This window comes from Schistocerca americana, chromosome 1, assembly GCF_021461395.2.
Source record: "Schistocerca americana isolate TAMUIC-IGC-003095 chromosome 1, iqSchAmer2.1, whole genome shotgun sequence".
NCBI classification, from domain to species: domain Eukaryota; kingdom Metazoa; phylum Arthropoda; class Insecta; order Orthoptera; family Acrididae; genus Schistocerca; species Schistocerca americana.
In genome coordinates this window covers 832,206,223-832,220,554 of record NC_060119.1, presented here as the reverse complement: position 1 = coordinate 832,220,554, position 14,332 = coordinate 832,206,223, and the positions used below count along the sequence as shown (strand labels likewise).

Here is a 14,332-nt window from a genome sequence, read left to right as displayed (position 1 = left end):
CACAGCCATTTACTATTCAAGTGGACTCATGAACTAACTGCATGAAATAATATCCAAAGAACGCTCGGATGATATTTTATGCATACCTCTGGATTTAAGCATGTATTTTCTCCAACAAATCAAGGTTAATTGAAGTCACTACCAATTATAATTGTATGAGTCGTGTAAATGTTTGAAATTGGATTCAATTTTCTTTCAGCAATTGTGTCATCTGAGTTGGGAAGTCGGTAAAAGGATCCAGTTATTATTTTATTCTGGTTTCCAAGAAAGACCTTTACCCATACTATCTTACAGGAACTACCTACTTCAATTTTGCTCAAAATAGCTACTTCTAACAGCAAAAAACACACCACCAACAACCGTGTTTAACTTTCTGAACACCGTTAGGTCCTTCGCAAAAATTTCAGCTGAACTTATATCCAGCCTTATCAAGCTTTCATTGCCCATAACGATTTTATCGACAGTGCTTTTGAGTAGTACTTGGAGCTCTGGCACTTGCCCAACACAGCTATGACAATTTACAACTCTTATACTGATGGTTCCTGGTTCTACAGTCTTCCTGTGTTCGACCTACACCCTTCGAGACTGAAACCCTTTTTGTGTTTCCCCGAGACTCTCTAACTTAAAAAACTGCCCAGTCCATCCCACAGAGCCCCTGCTACCCATGGAGCCATCTTCTGTGTGTAGTGGACTCCTGACCTATTTAGCAGAACCCAAAACGCCACCACCCTATGGCGCAAGTCAGGAATCTGCAGTGTGCATAGTTGCAGAACCATCTGACCCTATCCATACTAAGGACCGTGGAGATCTACACTACACAGACAAACGAAGGACTGTTGACATGAACTACAGAACTCTACTGAAAATGCAAGAATTGTGTCTAACTAATTAGATTAACATGCATAGATTAAAAAACTGAACTACCAAAGCACTCAGGTGAGACTAAATAATTTGCCTCGTGATTAGAAACTTGTAATAGGTAACAAAATCAGTTTATTTTCCAAAAGAAATAAAAACACAAGAACTGTGTTTATCAAATATTAAATTGACACAAGGAAATGCAAGAAACTAAACTATGAAAGCACACAGATGAAACTATACAATTTGCTCCTGGTTAGGAACTTGTAGAATGTCACGAAATAGGTTACTTCCCTATTACTGCATGTGTCTCTGCAGCGGTTGCTGCCTGGCTGTCCATTGTCTATTCTAAATTGAAGGCCAATTTCATCATTAGCCCCTTAACATAAAGGCCCAAGTTACCTTGTTTTTATTATTTTTATAAAAATTTAAAATTTCAGGTATACTCAGCCAACTTAATAACAGGCTTTCAAAAAAATAAAATCTCATCTATATCCATTTCAGCACTGACAGTTAAGTGTTCAGCCACTAGAGAGGATCAACTCCTATGGTCTAGTTGAGATGGTTGCAACTAGATATAACAATAACTGTGTTCAGTTTTGGGTATTTGATAATAAAATACGCACTTTCAGCTTCTATCCTGTATTGTTGTTTAGGCAGTGCTTTCAAAAATGGATGGCTATAGTGATCCTGAGTCTGACATTTAACCGAGCGAGATGGCGCAGTGGTTAGCACATTGGACTCGCATTCGGGAGGACGACGGTTCAATCCTGTGTCCGGTCATCTTGATTTATGTTTTCTGTGATTTCCCTCAAATTGCTCCAGGCAAATGCCAGGATGGTTCCTTTGAAAGGGCACGGCCGACTTCCTTCCCCATCCTTCCCTAATCCGATGAGACCTATGACCTCGCTGTTTGGTCTCTTCCCCCAAAACAACCCAACCCAACCCTTTGACATTTAATTTAGCAAATCAGAAAGTGAAGAAGAATGTGATATTGCTTCATTGGAGATAAAATGATGACTGTTCATTGGATCACTGACATGTACTCGCCAGTGGTACAAGATAAATATGTCTCCTGTGCTATGCCAGCTCCTCCAAAATTTCTGTTCATAGGAAATCATTGACAGATACATGGTTCAACTTAATATCTACATAGAAATTTTTTAAAAAAAAGATGACTTTAAGTTTCAGGATACCTTAATCAGGGTCCAGTGCACAAGTATGCTTAAGGTTTTATTAAAGGTTATTTTCAAAAATTTGTAACTCATTGTTTTGAGTTTTAAATTATCTTTATGTGTTTGTATGTAATTTCATTCATTAAAGGACTTTTTCGATAATAAAAAATACTATTTTTTGGAACATAATTTGCAAAAAAATCAGTATATTAAAGGGTTTATCACACATATATGGAGCAGATTATATTTATTTCATTGTTAAAAGTTTTATATCTCTACAGTCATTACAGTTCATGTTTTTCTTTTAGCTATTTCAGAACCACCATCAAGGCCAGTGAACCCTTGTCTTCCATCACCATGTGGGCCACACTCAGTGTGCCAAGCTGTGGGTGATACACCATCATGTTCATGCATTATTGGTTACATGGGAGTGCCACCAGGTTGTCGTCCGGAGTGTGCTATCAATGCAGATTGCACAAGCAGTCTTGCATGTTTGCGTGAAAAGTGTCGCGATCCCTGCCCTGGTTCCTGTGGTGCAGGGGCTCTCTGCTCTGTTGTCAACCACACACCAGTGTGTACATGCCCCGAAGGTTTCACAGGTGATCCATTTACCAGCTGTAATGCTGCTCCAGTTTCAGGTAAGTCATGTTCTTTTTCAAAAATTTTTGAGGTAGTTGTAATACTACCTTCATTTGCCACTTAAATATATGAATTAGCACAGCTTTCAATAAATTTTGGTTCATGTGTAGATATATGCCTTTATTTTCAGAACCAGGACCTAAGCCTGTTGATCCATGCCACCCCTCTCCCTGTGGACCAAATGCTGTATGCAATGATGGTATATGCAATTGTCTGCCAGAGTACCAAGGAGATCCTTATGTAGGTTGTCGCCCAGAATGCATCTTCAGTGATGACTGTGATAGGACGAAGGCATGTATAAGGAATAAATGTGTGGATCCATGTCCAGGAACTTGCGGTCAAGATGCCCAATGTGATGTTGTTAATCACATTCCAATATGCAGTTGCCCAGAGGGCACATCTGGCAATGCTTTTATTCAGTGTAGACCTATTCCACGTAAGTATGATCCAAAAGATTAAATGCAGCATTTCTGTTCTCTGTTTTAACTCCTCCAGTTAACATTAAGTCCGTATGTTGTCTGTTAATATGTACTGCCTCATCACAGAGCCACCGGTGACACAACCGTGCAACCCATCTCCATGCGGACCTAACAGTCGTTGTCAAGAGATCAATGGTCAGGCTGTGTGCTCATGTGTACCTGGCTACTTGGGAAGCCCTCCAGCATGCAGACCTGAGTGCATACTTAGCTCTGACTGTGGCCAGAGCGAAGCGTGCAGTAATCAAAAATGCAGGAATCCCTGCCCAGGTACATGTGGGATAGGAGCACGCTGTGAAGTAGTGAATCATAATCCAATATGTAGCTGTCCACCTCGCTACACTGGTGATCCATTTGTCAGATGTCAACCAAAAGGTAAGATAGTCACTCTATACCCTTATATTTGTTGGATAGAAAAAAAAAATTATACTTAGTATACTCACCATTAATGTTCTCCATTTGCAGCAGAGATCAAACCACAAATATCAAAAGATCTCTGTCAGCCATCACCATGTGGACCATATTCTCAGTGTCAAGTTGTTGGAGAAAGCCCAACATGCAGTTGTCTACCTGAATACAAAGGAACTCCTCCAAACTGTAGACCTGAATGTGTTAGTAACGGTGAATGTGCAAGTAATTTAGCATGTATAGGTCAGAAATGCAAAGATCCGTGCCCGGGATCTTGTGGAACAAATGCTGAATGCCGAGTTGTCAGTCACACACCAAACTGTGCTTGTCTTCCAGGATATTCAGGAGATCCTTTCCAACACTGCGTTATTCCTGAGGGTATGTATAAAATGTTTGTATTCATTGGAAGAACACAGTAACTTGTAGTATCTGCTAAGTTGTAACAAAAGAAAAAATATTTATCAGTTTCAGTTCCTAGACCAGCTGACATGACAAGCCCCTGCATACCATCGCCATGTGGTGCAAATGCTATATGCAGGGAACAGAATGGTGCTGGTTCCTGTTCTTGTCTGCCAGACTATGTTGGCAACCCATACGAAGGCTGCCGGCCAGAATGTATACTGAACACTGATTGTACTGCAACAAAGGCTTGCATCAGAAATAAGTGCCAAGATCCATGTCCTGGAACATGTGGCCAGAATGCTCAGTGCCAAGTTATTAATCACATACCATCTTGTTATTGCTTGCCAAAGTTTACTGGAGATCCATTTAGATACTGCAGCATTTCTCAAGAACGTAAGTTCTGTGGTTTTTTTTATTTATTTATTTATTTTTCTTGTATTACATAGATGTGCTTTAGCCTTGTATAAGAGAGCATCACATCTTTGAAAATGTGCATGACTGCATTGTGTTTCTATGTCTATCTGAGTGCCTAAGGAACTAAAAAATATTCTTGTTTCATTAGCTGCTAGATATTTTGCTGTGGTAGTTATAATTTATGTTTCATGTTATATTAAATTTTGTGTATAATTTAATGATTAATGCCAATAAACTTAGTTATATTTTATTTATATTGTCTTTTAGCAACAGTAACTGAGCATGTAAACCCATGTTCTCCGAGTCCGTGTGGTCCTTATAGCACATGTCGCGTTGCTAATGAGCAGGCAGTATGCTCATGTCAACCTGGCTTCATTGGATCACCACCTGGATGTCGCCCAGAGTGTACTGTCAGTGCAGAGTGTGCACAGAACAGAGCATGTAACAATCTCAAGTGTATTGATCCTTGTCCAGGAACTTGTGGGCTCAACTCTCGGTGTGAAGTTATTAACCACAGCCCAATATGTTCATGCAATGTTGGTTATACTGGCGATCCATTCACGAGATGCTATTCAATACCAAGTAAGTTTATAATTTTTACACTAAGATAAATTAATACACTAAAATTATCTCTCAGAGTACAGCTAAACTGTATTTCTGGGCCAGAAGTTTGCTCTGTTCATTACTGGTCCAAGTGTGTCTACAGACAGTTCCTGGTGGTCAGTCCACATTCTTCTGAGATTTCATTATCAGGTATATGCTCCATTCCTAAGAATGATTGTTTCAATAATAAGCAGCATTCTGTCAAAAATGTTGGTATCATCACATCTAAATACTTGCTCCAGACAATGAACTATTTAATATTATTTATTGCATAAACTCTTTTTGCAACTTACAACTTCTCTAAGGTTGTCTTAGAATGTTGGCTGACAAAATTATTTTCATTTTTCAGCTCTGCCATCTGAACCTACTTCCCCTCCTTTGCACATTGATCCATGTCTCCCATCACCTTGTGGCCCATATTCACAATGTCGGGACATTGGAGGAGTTCCATCTTGTTCCTGCATCAGAGATTACTTTGGTACACCACCAAATTGTCGACCAGAATGCTCTGTCAACACAGACTGTCCACATAATCGTGCCTGTCTACGGGAGAAATGCCGAGATCCTTGTCCAGGTTCTTGTGGTGTCAGTGCTGATTGTGCTGTTATCAACCACACACCTGTCTGCAGTTGTTTGCCAGGCTACACAGGGGATCCATTCTTTCAGTGCTACCCAAAACCAACAGCAGGTAATAGGGATATTGATTTGTCGGTTACTTGACTATTAAACTGAAATGAGGGTTGATTAATTTTAGTTATTGTCTGATAAAAATATGTTATGTATTACAGTACCTGCACCCGTACCATCAGATGCTTGTAAACCTTCTCCTTGTGGCTCCAATGCTCAGTGCCATGAAGGTGTTTGTACTTGCCTGCCTGAATACCAAGGTGACCCATATGCAGGGTGTCGTCCAGAGTGTGTCCTCAGCACTGACTGTGAAAGGAAACAGGCTTGCATTAGGAATAAGTGTACTGACCCTTGCCCAGGAACCTGTGGACAAAATGCTCAATGTGAAGTCATAAATCATGTGCCTACATGCAGTTGCCCTGAGGGGCTCTCAGGCAATCCATTTGTTTACTGCCGCCAAGTAGAAGGTAATTTTAAAGTAAATCTAATTTTTATTACTATTTATGTTTAAAAAAACAATAATGTAGTTATTAAAAGTTTGTGACAAATGTGAAAAAGAACTTTCTTTATAAATGTAAAGGATTTTGGCATTAATTATTGTGGTAACAGGAGTAAATGCCAAAAAATGTATAATAATATCTGTTTCTTATTAGAGTCTTGTGCTTGTTAACCACAGCAAACAGCCTAAATACATGATAATTATTCAGTTTTTAAGCTGTCAGATATAAAGAACTACAATATGAACTAGGATAGATTGCTACTCCACATAGAGGAGATACTGAGAAACAGACAGGCTCATTTAGAAGTAGACAAAGTTATAAGACTAAGTCTTACTCCAGGTTTAGGAACACACACATGCACACATTCATATGTCCACAACTTACACATGTGTGGTCTCTGTAATCAGACTGTTGGTTTTTAAAATTTGAATGGGTATTAAGAGGAATATTGCAACCACCAAAAAAGGATAAAGTGTTGCAGAACAGTCATAAAGTTAGAAAATATAGTGTCATATTATTCCACATACCTGCAAGAAACCATAAAAGATCATTATAACTGGGGGAGAGTAATAAAGTTTTAGGAAGTATGAAGAATGAGACACTGTCTGTAAGTAAAAATGAATTGTCAGGATAAAAAAATGAACTGTAGCTGTCAGTATCACACAGATGAATCCATCCCCAGAGTGCAACATAAGAATGATGTTAAGCACCAACAAAACTATCAGATCAAATATATTTTATCAGCAAACATAGGTTTAGAAGTATTTAATTTGTATTATATTTGTTCCAAAACATTTGCAAAAGGTTTAGTTTCGTAGTTCAATAAAAAAACACTGTATGTTTTACATATATCTTGATGTGATGTATCATTTCAGCTCCTATAGAAAGGCAACCATGCAGTCCATCACCTTGTGGTCCTAATGCAGTCTGCCGGGAAATCAATGGACAGGCTGTCTGTTCATGTGTGCTCGGTTTTCTGGGTGTACCACCATCATGTCATCCAGAGTGCACTGTCAGCTCAGACTGTGCATTAACAAAGGCTTGCCTCAATCAACACTGTATAGATCCTTGTCCTGGTACATGTGGTATCAATGCCCATTGCCATGTTGTCAACCACAACCCAATCTGCTCTTGCGCTGCAGGCTATTCTGGAGATCCCTTCACCAGGTGCTCCTCAATAAGTAAGTATTATCACCAAGGAGTAAATATGTACATATTTAATGTTTACATCTGATGTAATGAAGTCTAAAATTACTGCTACTGGTGACCTTGTTGTACTTCAATATTTTTTTAAAAATTTTTTATTTATATAATTTATTCTTCAGATATAGCTCAGTTTTTGTTGTTTTCAAATGTAAATGAATGACTGGAATTACTTGTCATAGCTGGTCTACAAAAACTTACACACATTCTGCAAGGTGCTCTGCCAGCAGAATTTTATTTTTTTGTCTGTACTATGTTTATATTAATGGATAGACTTCACTGCCACAATCTGATACCAGTAATAAGGAGAACACATTTGGGCAACAACAAAAATATATTTCAAAGTGCTTGTTTGTATGTGAGAACATTAATTTCAAATGAGTAAAATCTCATATAGCAACTCTTGTATTTGTTCCCATAATTACTTTTATAACATTTTTCCCATTTCATTACAATAATTTTTTTTCAGTTATTTCAACACCACCACAGCCAAAACCAATTACACCATGTCAGCCTTCACCATGTGGGCCTAATTCAGTCTGCCAGGTATCAGTCGATGGTTTAAGTCCATTGTGTTCTTGTTTGGATGGTTATATTGGCACCCCACCACTGTGTCGTCCCGAATGTTTATCCAACGGTGACTGCAGTCCACAGCAAGCTTGTATTGGTCAACGATGTAGGGATCCTTGCCCTGGATCATGTGGAGTTAGTGCTGAATGCCATGTTATCCTTCATGTGCCAAGCTGCTCATGTCCACCACCACTCACAGGCGATCCTTTTACATTTTGTACCAGCCCACCAGAGATAAGTAAGTACTATTCAATCACCATGTATTATAAGTTATGTGAATGTTTTTATATGCAAGTATATAGTGCTGCATATATTTATTAATTACTATTACTCAAAATTACATGCCTACAGCCATTATGATGAATTGGAAGTGAAAGTGACACGTATGACTAATGTTTAAATAAGGGACCTTACTTATAAACAGTAAGTTTAGTGCTTAGGCCTGCAGAAGCACTTTAAGAAGTTAAAGATACCGAGTCTATACTAACCTGGAGATTTTTGTTTTGTATGGTATGGAATAAAATAAGATGAAGAAAGAGTTAGAAGCAGTAATTGGGAAATTAAATCATGCAGAAACTATTTGAGTATCTGACAGCTGTTAATCATCCCACTGTAAATCACTTTCTTGTGCATAAAGTCTTTGTAATGAGCTGACCTGACTTCTTGATAATGCACCATAATTATTACACAAGAAAACATAATTTTTCACAACTTCTTATTTTACATGACCTGCTTTTGGTATACAACACTAGAAAATGGGCTGGTAACCTGAAAACTCAGCTGATTAAAATGAAAGTTCTGAACTGTAGTTCTTGTATAATAGTGAAGTGTTTCTTTAATAATTCATCTTTATGCTCACATTCAGTTGCAATCCTCTTATTCAAACTGAAGCTCTCCAATTTTTCAACATGAAACTTCATTTAACAAATACAGTCATCTCAAGATGAGATACAGGTTTCTCATGGAACTTGTGTGTCAATGGAAATTTTTCACTTTACAGTGTCAGTCCCAGTGATTAACCATTACATGTATTCTGTACACTCCTTTGTGGATCAATCAAAAATTTTCATTTCATTTACATTTATGTTTGCCATTTGCTTTCTTCTGCACTGTCTTCATTAACGTGGTTTTAGGCTTCCTTGTTTTCATGGATACTTTTCCTGTGATCATTTTGTGTTTGACCTTGAGTCTATATATATAAAGTTTCTGTAACTTACCAAATGAAAGCGTTGGTACGTTGACAGAAACAATAACAAACACAAGCACACACACAAATTTCAAGCTTTCGCAACCCACAGTTGCTTCATCAGGAAAGAGGGAAGGAGAGGGAAAGACAAAAGGATGTGGGTTTTAAGGGAGAGGGTAAGGAGTCATTCCAATCCCGGGATCGGAAAGACTTACCTTGGGGGGAAAAAGGGACAGGTATACACTCGCACACACACACACACACACACACACACACACACACACACACACACACACACACACATCCATCCGCACATAATAGACACAAGCAGACATATATATATATATATGATGTGACTTACCAAAAGAAAGCACTGGCAGGTCGATAGACACACAAACAAACACAAACATACACACAAAATTCAAGCTTTCGCAACCAATGGTTGCTTCGTCAGGAAAGAGGGAAGGAGAGGGAAAGACGAAAGGATGTGGGTTTTAAGGGAGAGGGTAAGGAGTCATTCCAATCCCGGGAGCGGAAAGACTTACCTTAGGGGGAAAAAAGGACAGGTATACACTAGCACACACGCACATATCCATCCACACATACAGACACAAGCAGACATATTTAAAGACCAAATGTCTGCTTGTGTCTGTATGTGTGGATGGATATGTGCGTGTGTGCTAGTGTATACCTGTCCTTTTTTCCCCCTAAGGTAAGTCTTTCCGCTCCCGGGATTGGAATGACTCCTTACCCTCTCCCTTAAAACCCACTTCCTTTCGTCTTCCCCTCTCCTTCCCTCTTTCCTGATGAGGCAACAGTTTGTTGCGAAAGCTTGAATTTTGTGTGTATGTTTGTGTTTGTTTGTGTATCTATCGACCTGCCAGCGCTTTTGTTCGGTAAGTCACCTCATCTTTGTTTTTTTATATATAATTTTTCCCACGTGGAATGTTTCCTTCCATTACATATATATATATATATATATATATATATATATATATATATATATATATATATATATATATATATATATATATATATAAAATAGAGGGAAACATTCCATGTGGGAAAAATATATGTAAAAACACAGATGATGTGACTTACCGAACGAAAGTGCTGGCAGGTCGATAGACACACAAACAAACACAAACATACACACGAAATTCAAGCTTTCGCAGCAAACTGTTGCCTCATCAGGAAAGAGGGAAGGAGAGGGAAAGACGAAAGGATGTGGGTTTTAAGGGAGAGGGTAAGGAGTCATTCCAATCCCGGGAGCGGAAAGACTTACCTTAGGTGGAAAAAAGGATAGCTATACACTCGCACACACACACATATCCATCCGCACATACACAGACACAAGCAGACATTTGTAAAGGCAAAGAGTTTGGGCAGAGATGTCAGTTGAGGCGGAAGTACAGAGGCAAAGATGTTGTTAAAAGACAGGTGAGGTATGAGCGGCGGCAAATTGAAATTAGCGGAGATTGAGGCCTGGCGGATAACGAGAAGAGAGGATATACTGAAGGGCAAGTTCCCATCTCCGGAGTTCGGACAGGTTGGTGTTAGTGGGAAGTATCCAGATAACGCGGACGGTGTAACACTGTGCCAAGATGTGCTGGCCATGCACCGATCCATCGTCATTCTTCCGGCAGACAAGGGTTCCACGACCGTGGTACTTGATCGTCGGGAGTATGTGGCTGAGGGACTGCGTCAGCTTTCAGACAACACTACATACAAAGTTTGCCAAGGTAATCCCATTCCTGATGTCCAGGCGGAGCTTCAAGGAATCCTCAGAACCTTAGGCCCCCTACAAAACCTTTCACCTGACTCCATCAACCTCCTGACCCCACCAACACCCCGCACCCCTACCTTCTACCTTCTTCCTAAGATTCACAAACCCAATCATCCCGGCTGTCCCATTGTAGCTGGCTACCAAGCCCCCACAGAACGTATCTCTGCCTACGTAGATCAACACCTTCAACCCATTACATGCAGTCTCCCATCCTTCATCAAAGACACCAACCACTTTCTCGAATGCCTGGAATCCCTACCCAGTCTGTTACCCCCAGAAACCATCCTTGTAACCATTGATGCCACTTCCTTATACACAAATATTCCGCACATCCAGGGCCTCGCTGCGATGGAGCACTTCCTTTCACGCCGATCACCTGCCACCCTACCAAAAACCTCTTTCCTCATTACCTTAGCCAGCTTCATCCTGACCCACAACTTCTTCACTTTCGAAGGCCAGACATACCAACAATTAAAGGGAACAGCCATGGGCACCAGGATGGCCCCCTCGTACGCCAACCTATTCATGGGTCGCTTAGAGGAAGCCTTCTTGGTTACCCAGGCCTGCCAACCCGAAGTTTGGTACAGATTTATTGATGACATCTTCATGATCTGGACTCACAGTGAAGAAGAACTCCAGAATTTCCTCTCCAACCTCAACTCCTTTGGTTCCATCAGATTCACCCGGTCCTACTCCAAATCCCATGCCACTTTCCTTGACGTTGACCTCCACCTGTCCAATGGCCAGCTTCACACGTCCGTCCACATCAAACCCACCAACAAGCAACAGTACCTCCATTATGACAGCTGCCACCCATTCCACATCAAACGGTCCCTTCCCTACAGCCTAGGTCTTCGTGGCAAACGAATCTGCTCCAGTCCGGAATCCCTGAACCATTACACCAACAACCTGAAAACAGCTTTCGCATCCCGCAACTACCCTCCAGACCTGGTACAGAAGAAAATAACCAGAGCCACTTCCTCATCTCCTCAAACCCAGAACCTCCCACAGAAGAACCCCAAAAGTGCCCCACTTGTGACAGGATACTTTCCGGGAATGGATCAGACTCTGAATGTGGCTCTCCAGCAGGGATACGACTTCCTCAAATCCTGCCCCGAAATGAGATCCATCCTTCATGAAATCCTCCCCACTCCACCAAGAGTGTCTTTCCGCCGTCCACCTAACCTTCGTAACCTCTTAGTTCATCCCTATGAAATCCCCAAACCACCTTCCCTACCCTCTGGCTCCTACCCTTGTAACCGCCCCCGGTGTAAAACCTGTCCCATGCACCCTCCCACCACCACCTACTCCAGTCCTGTAACCCGGAAGGTGTACACGATCAAAGGCAGAGACATGTGTGAAAGCACCCATGTGATTTACCAACTGACCTGCCTACACTGTGAAGCTTTCTATGTGGGAATGACCAGCAACAAACTGTCCATTCGCATGAATGGACACAGGCAGACAGTGTTTGTTGGTAATGAGGATCACCCTGTGGCTAAACATGCCTTGGTGCATGGCCAGCACATTTTGGCACAGTGTTACACCGTCCGGGTTATCTGGATACTTCCCACTAACACCAACCTGTCAGAACTCCGGAGATGGGAACTTGCCCTTCAGTATATCCTCTCTTCTCGTTATCCGCCAGGCCTCAATCTCCGCTAATTTCAATTTGCCGCTGCTCATACCTCACCTGTCTTTCAACAACATCTTTGCCTCTGTACTTCCGCCTCGACTGACATCTCTGCCCAAACTCTTTGCCTTTGCAAATGTCTGCTTGTGTCTGTATATGTGCGGATGGATATGTGTGTGTGTGCGAGTATATATCTGTCCTTTTTTCCCCCTAAGGTAAGTCTTTCCGCTCCCGGGATTGGAATGACTCCTTACCCTCTCCCTTAAAACCCACATCCTTTCGTCTTTCCCTCTCCTTCCCTCTTTCCTGATGAGGCAACAGTTTGTTGCGAAAGCTTGAATTTCATGTGTATGTTTGTGTTTGTTTGTATGTCTATCGACCTGCCAGCACTTTCGTTCGGTAAGTCACATCATCTGTGTTTATATATATATGTCTTACATATCTTGTACTTCACTTAAACAAAATTTGTGTGAAATTTAGTTGAAGATCTGGTGTCTTTATGAGAAGTATATTAATATATGTTATAGTTATAGGTAGGGCTACACTTCCAAAATACATTTTGACCCATCTTTGCAAATGTGCTGATATGTTGTGTAACCTCATAAAATTGTATATAAGATAAAAATCGAAGCTATAAAAAGTATTACTATCATGTTGTATACACCTCACTCAGAATGTTCAAAATACATTTAATATTCAAACCAAAACTAAACTAGTTTTGTGAGCAGCATACATCTTGGAAATATTAGGTACAAAAACATAAGTGGGGGTCATTAAACTGTAGCATGGCTGCAATTTCCTTGAAATGAATTGATATATTAGGAACACTGTATCCTAGATACAATAGAAACCCATAAAAGTGCTTGCAAATTATTTCTCACTTTAGAGTCACCTGCCTGTAGGCTCTAAAGAAAGAGCATCATTTCATTTTGACTTAGTTTCTAGCTTTTATCCATGTCATGATTTTATTATAATTTATTGTTCTTTTAGTACAGTTAAATTATTTCATATCATTTTTCATTCAGTGTTGGTTGTCTTTTCTGGGACATACATTTATATGAACTTGTGACATTAAAATGTAAAGTAATCCAGTGAATATTAAGTTTTCTACTTAGTCATAGGTATATTGGTTTTTGCAACTACTGCAGTTGAAAATTTGTGTGTTATCAGCAACTACTTGTTTCGCCACATTTTGTGAATGTGTCCTTAATCATTAGTGTGTCTCTGTTGACTTCTCATTTACTGTACAGTGAGGTGTGAAAATGACACAATTTGTGTCACTGTTGTAGTTCAGGAAATCTTCTCATGTTAACAATTAGCTGTTGAGTCATACAAGAACAAAAACCTTTGAATCTGTAGGATTTATTACCCTCAAATATTGATACACAGAGCTAAAGCAAACTGAACATGCACATATAATGTATCAGGTCATAATCCATCACAATAAATAGCTACAAATTATAAAATTTTACATGAAAATGCAGGCTGCCTTGGCATATTTCACTGATGAAACTTACACAGATTGGTAGAGTGGCAACATCATAATTCTGAAAAGATTATGTCTATGGACATTTTGATTTAACTGTGTTACTAAATGTTTTGCGTGATGGTCTGACTGTGTTGGATTAACATATAATGATGAGTCTTGTTATTTTGTTAATAAGTTGATGTGCATGATTGCATGTTATTCTGAGTGATGTACTTCTTTGCTGATTGATATGCATGCCAGCCAGCTTTTGTGTGTCTCAGTTTGAGAATGATAATGCCATGACATGAAGATGCATGCTTTTTGAAAAACAAAGCATTGCCATTGCATGATAAATTTTGTTTCATACTTTTTTTGTATACTGTG

The 14,332-nt window shown here is 39.9% G+C and overlaps 1 protein-coding gene across 1 annotated transcript in view; it reads left to right on the top strand.

Annotated features, from left to right (window-relative positions):
• Positions 1-14,332, top strand: part of LOC124594527 — a 605,846-nt gene that overhangs the window by 535,279 nt on the left and 56,235 nt on the right. The window contains exons 189-198 of the mRNA XM_047132903.1: positions 2,342-2,671; positions 2,803-3,108; positions 3,218-3,523; positions 3,614-3,934; positions 4,022-4,351; positions 4,640-4,954; positions 5,325-5,663; positions 5,764-6,069; positions 6,978-7,283; positions 7,775-8,113. Of these exons, the coding sequence (XP_046988859.1) occupies positions 2,342-2,671; positions 2,803-3,108; positions 3,218-3,523; positions 3,614-3,934; positions 4,022-4,351; positions 4,640-4,954; positions 5,325-5,663; positions 5,764-6,069; positions 6,978-7,283; positions 7,775-8,113 (3,198 nt within the window). The remainder of the gene's footprint in view (positions 1-2,341; positions 2,672-2,802; positions 3,109-3,217; positions 3,524-3,613; positions 3,935-4,021; positions 4,352-4,639; positions 4,955-5,324; positions 5,664-5,763; positions 6,070-6,977; positions 7,284-7,774; positions 8,114-14,332) is intronic.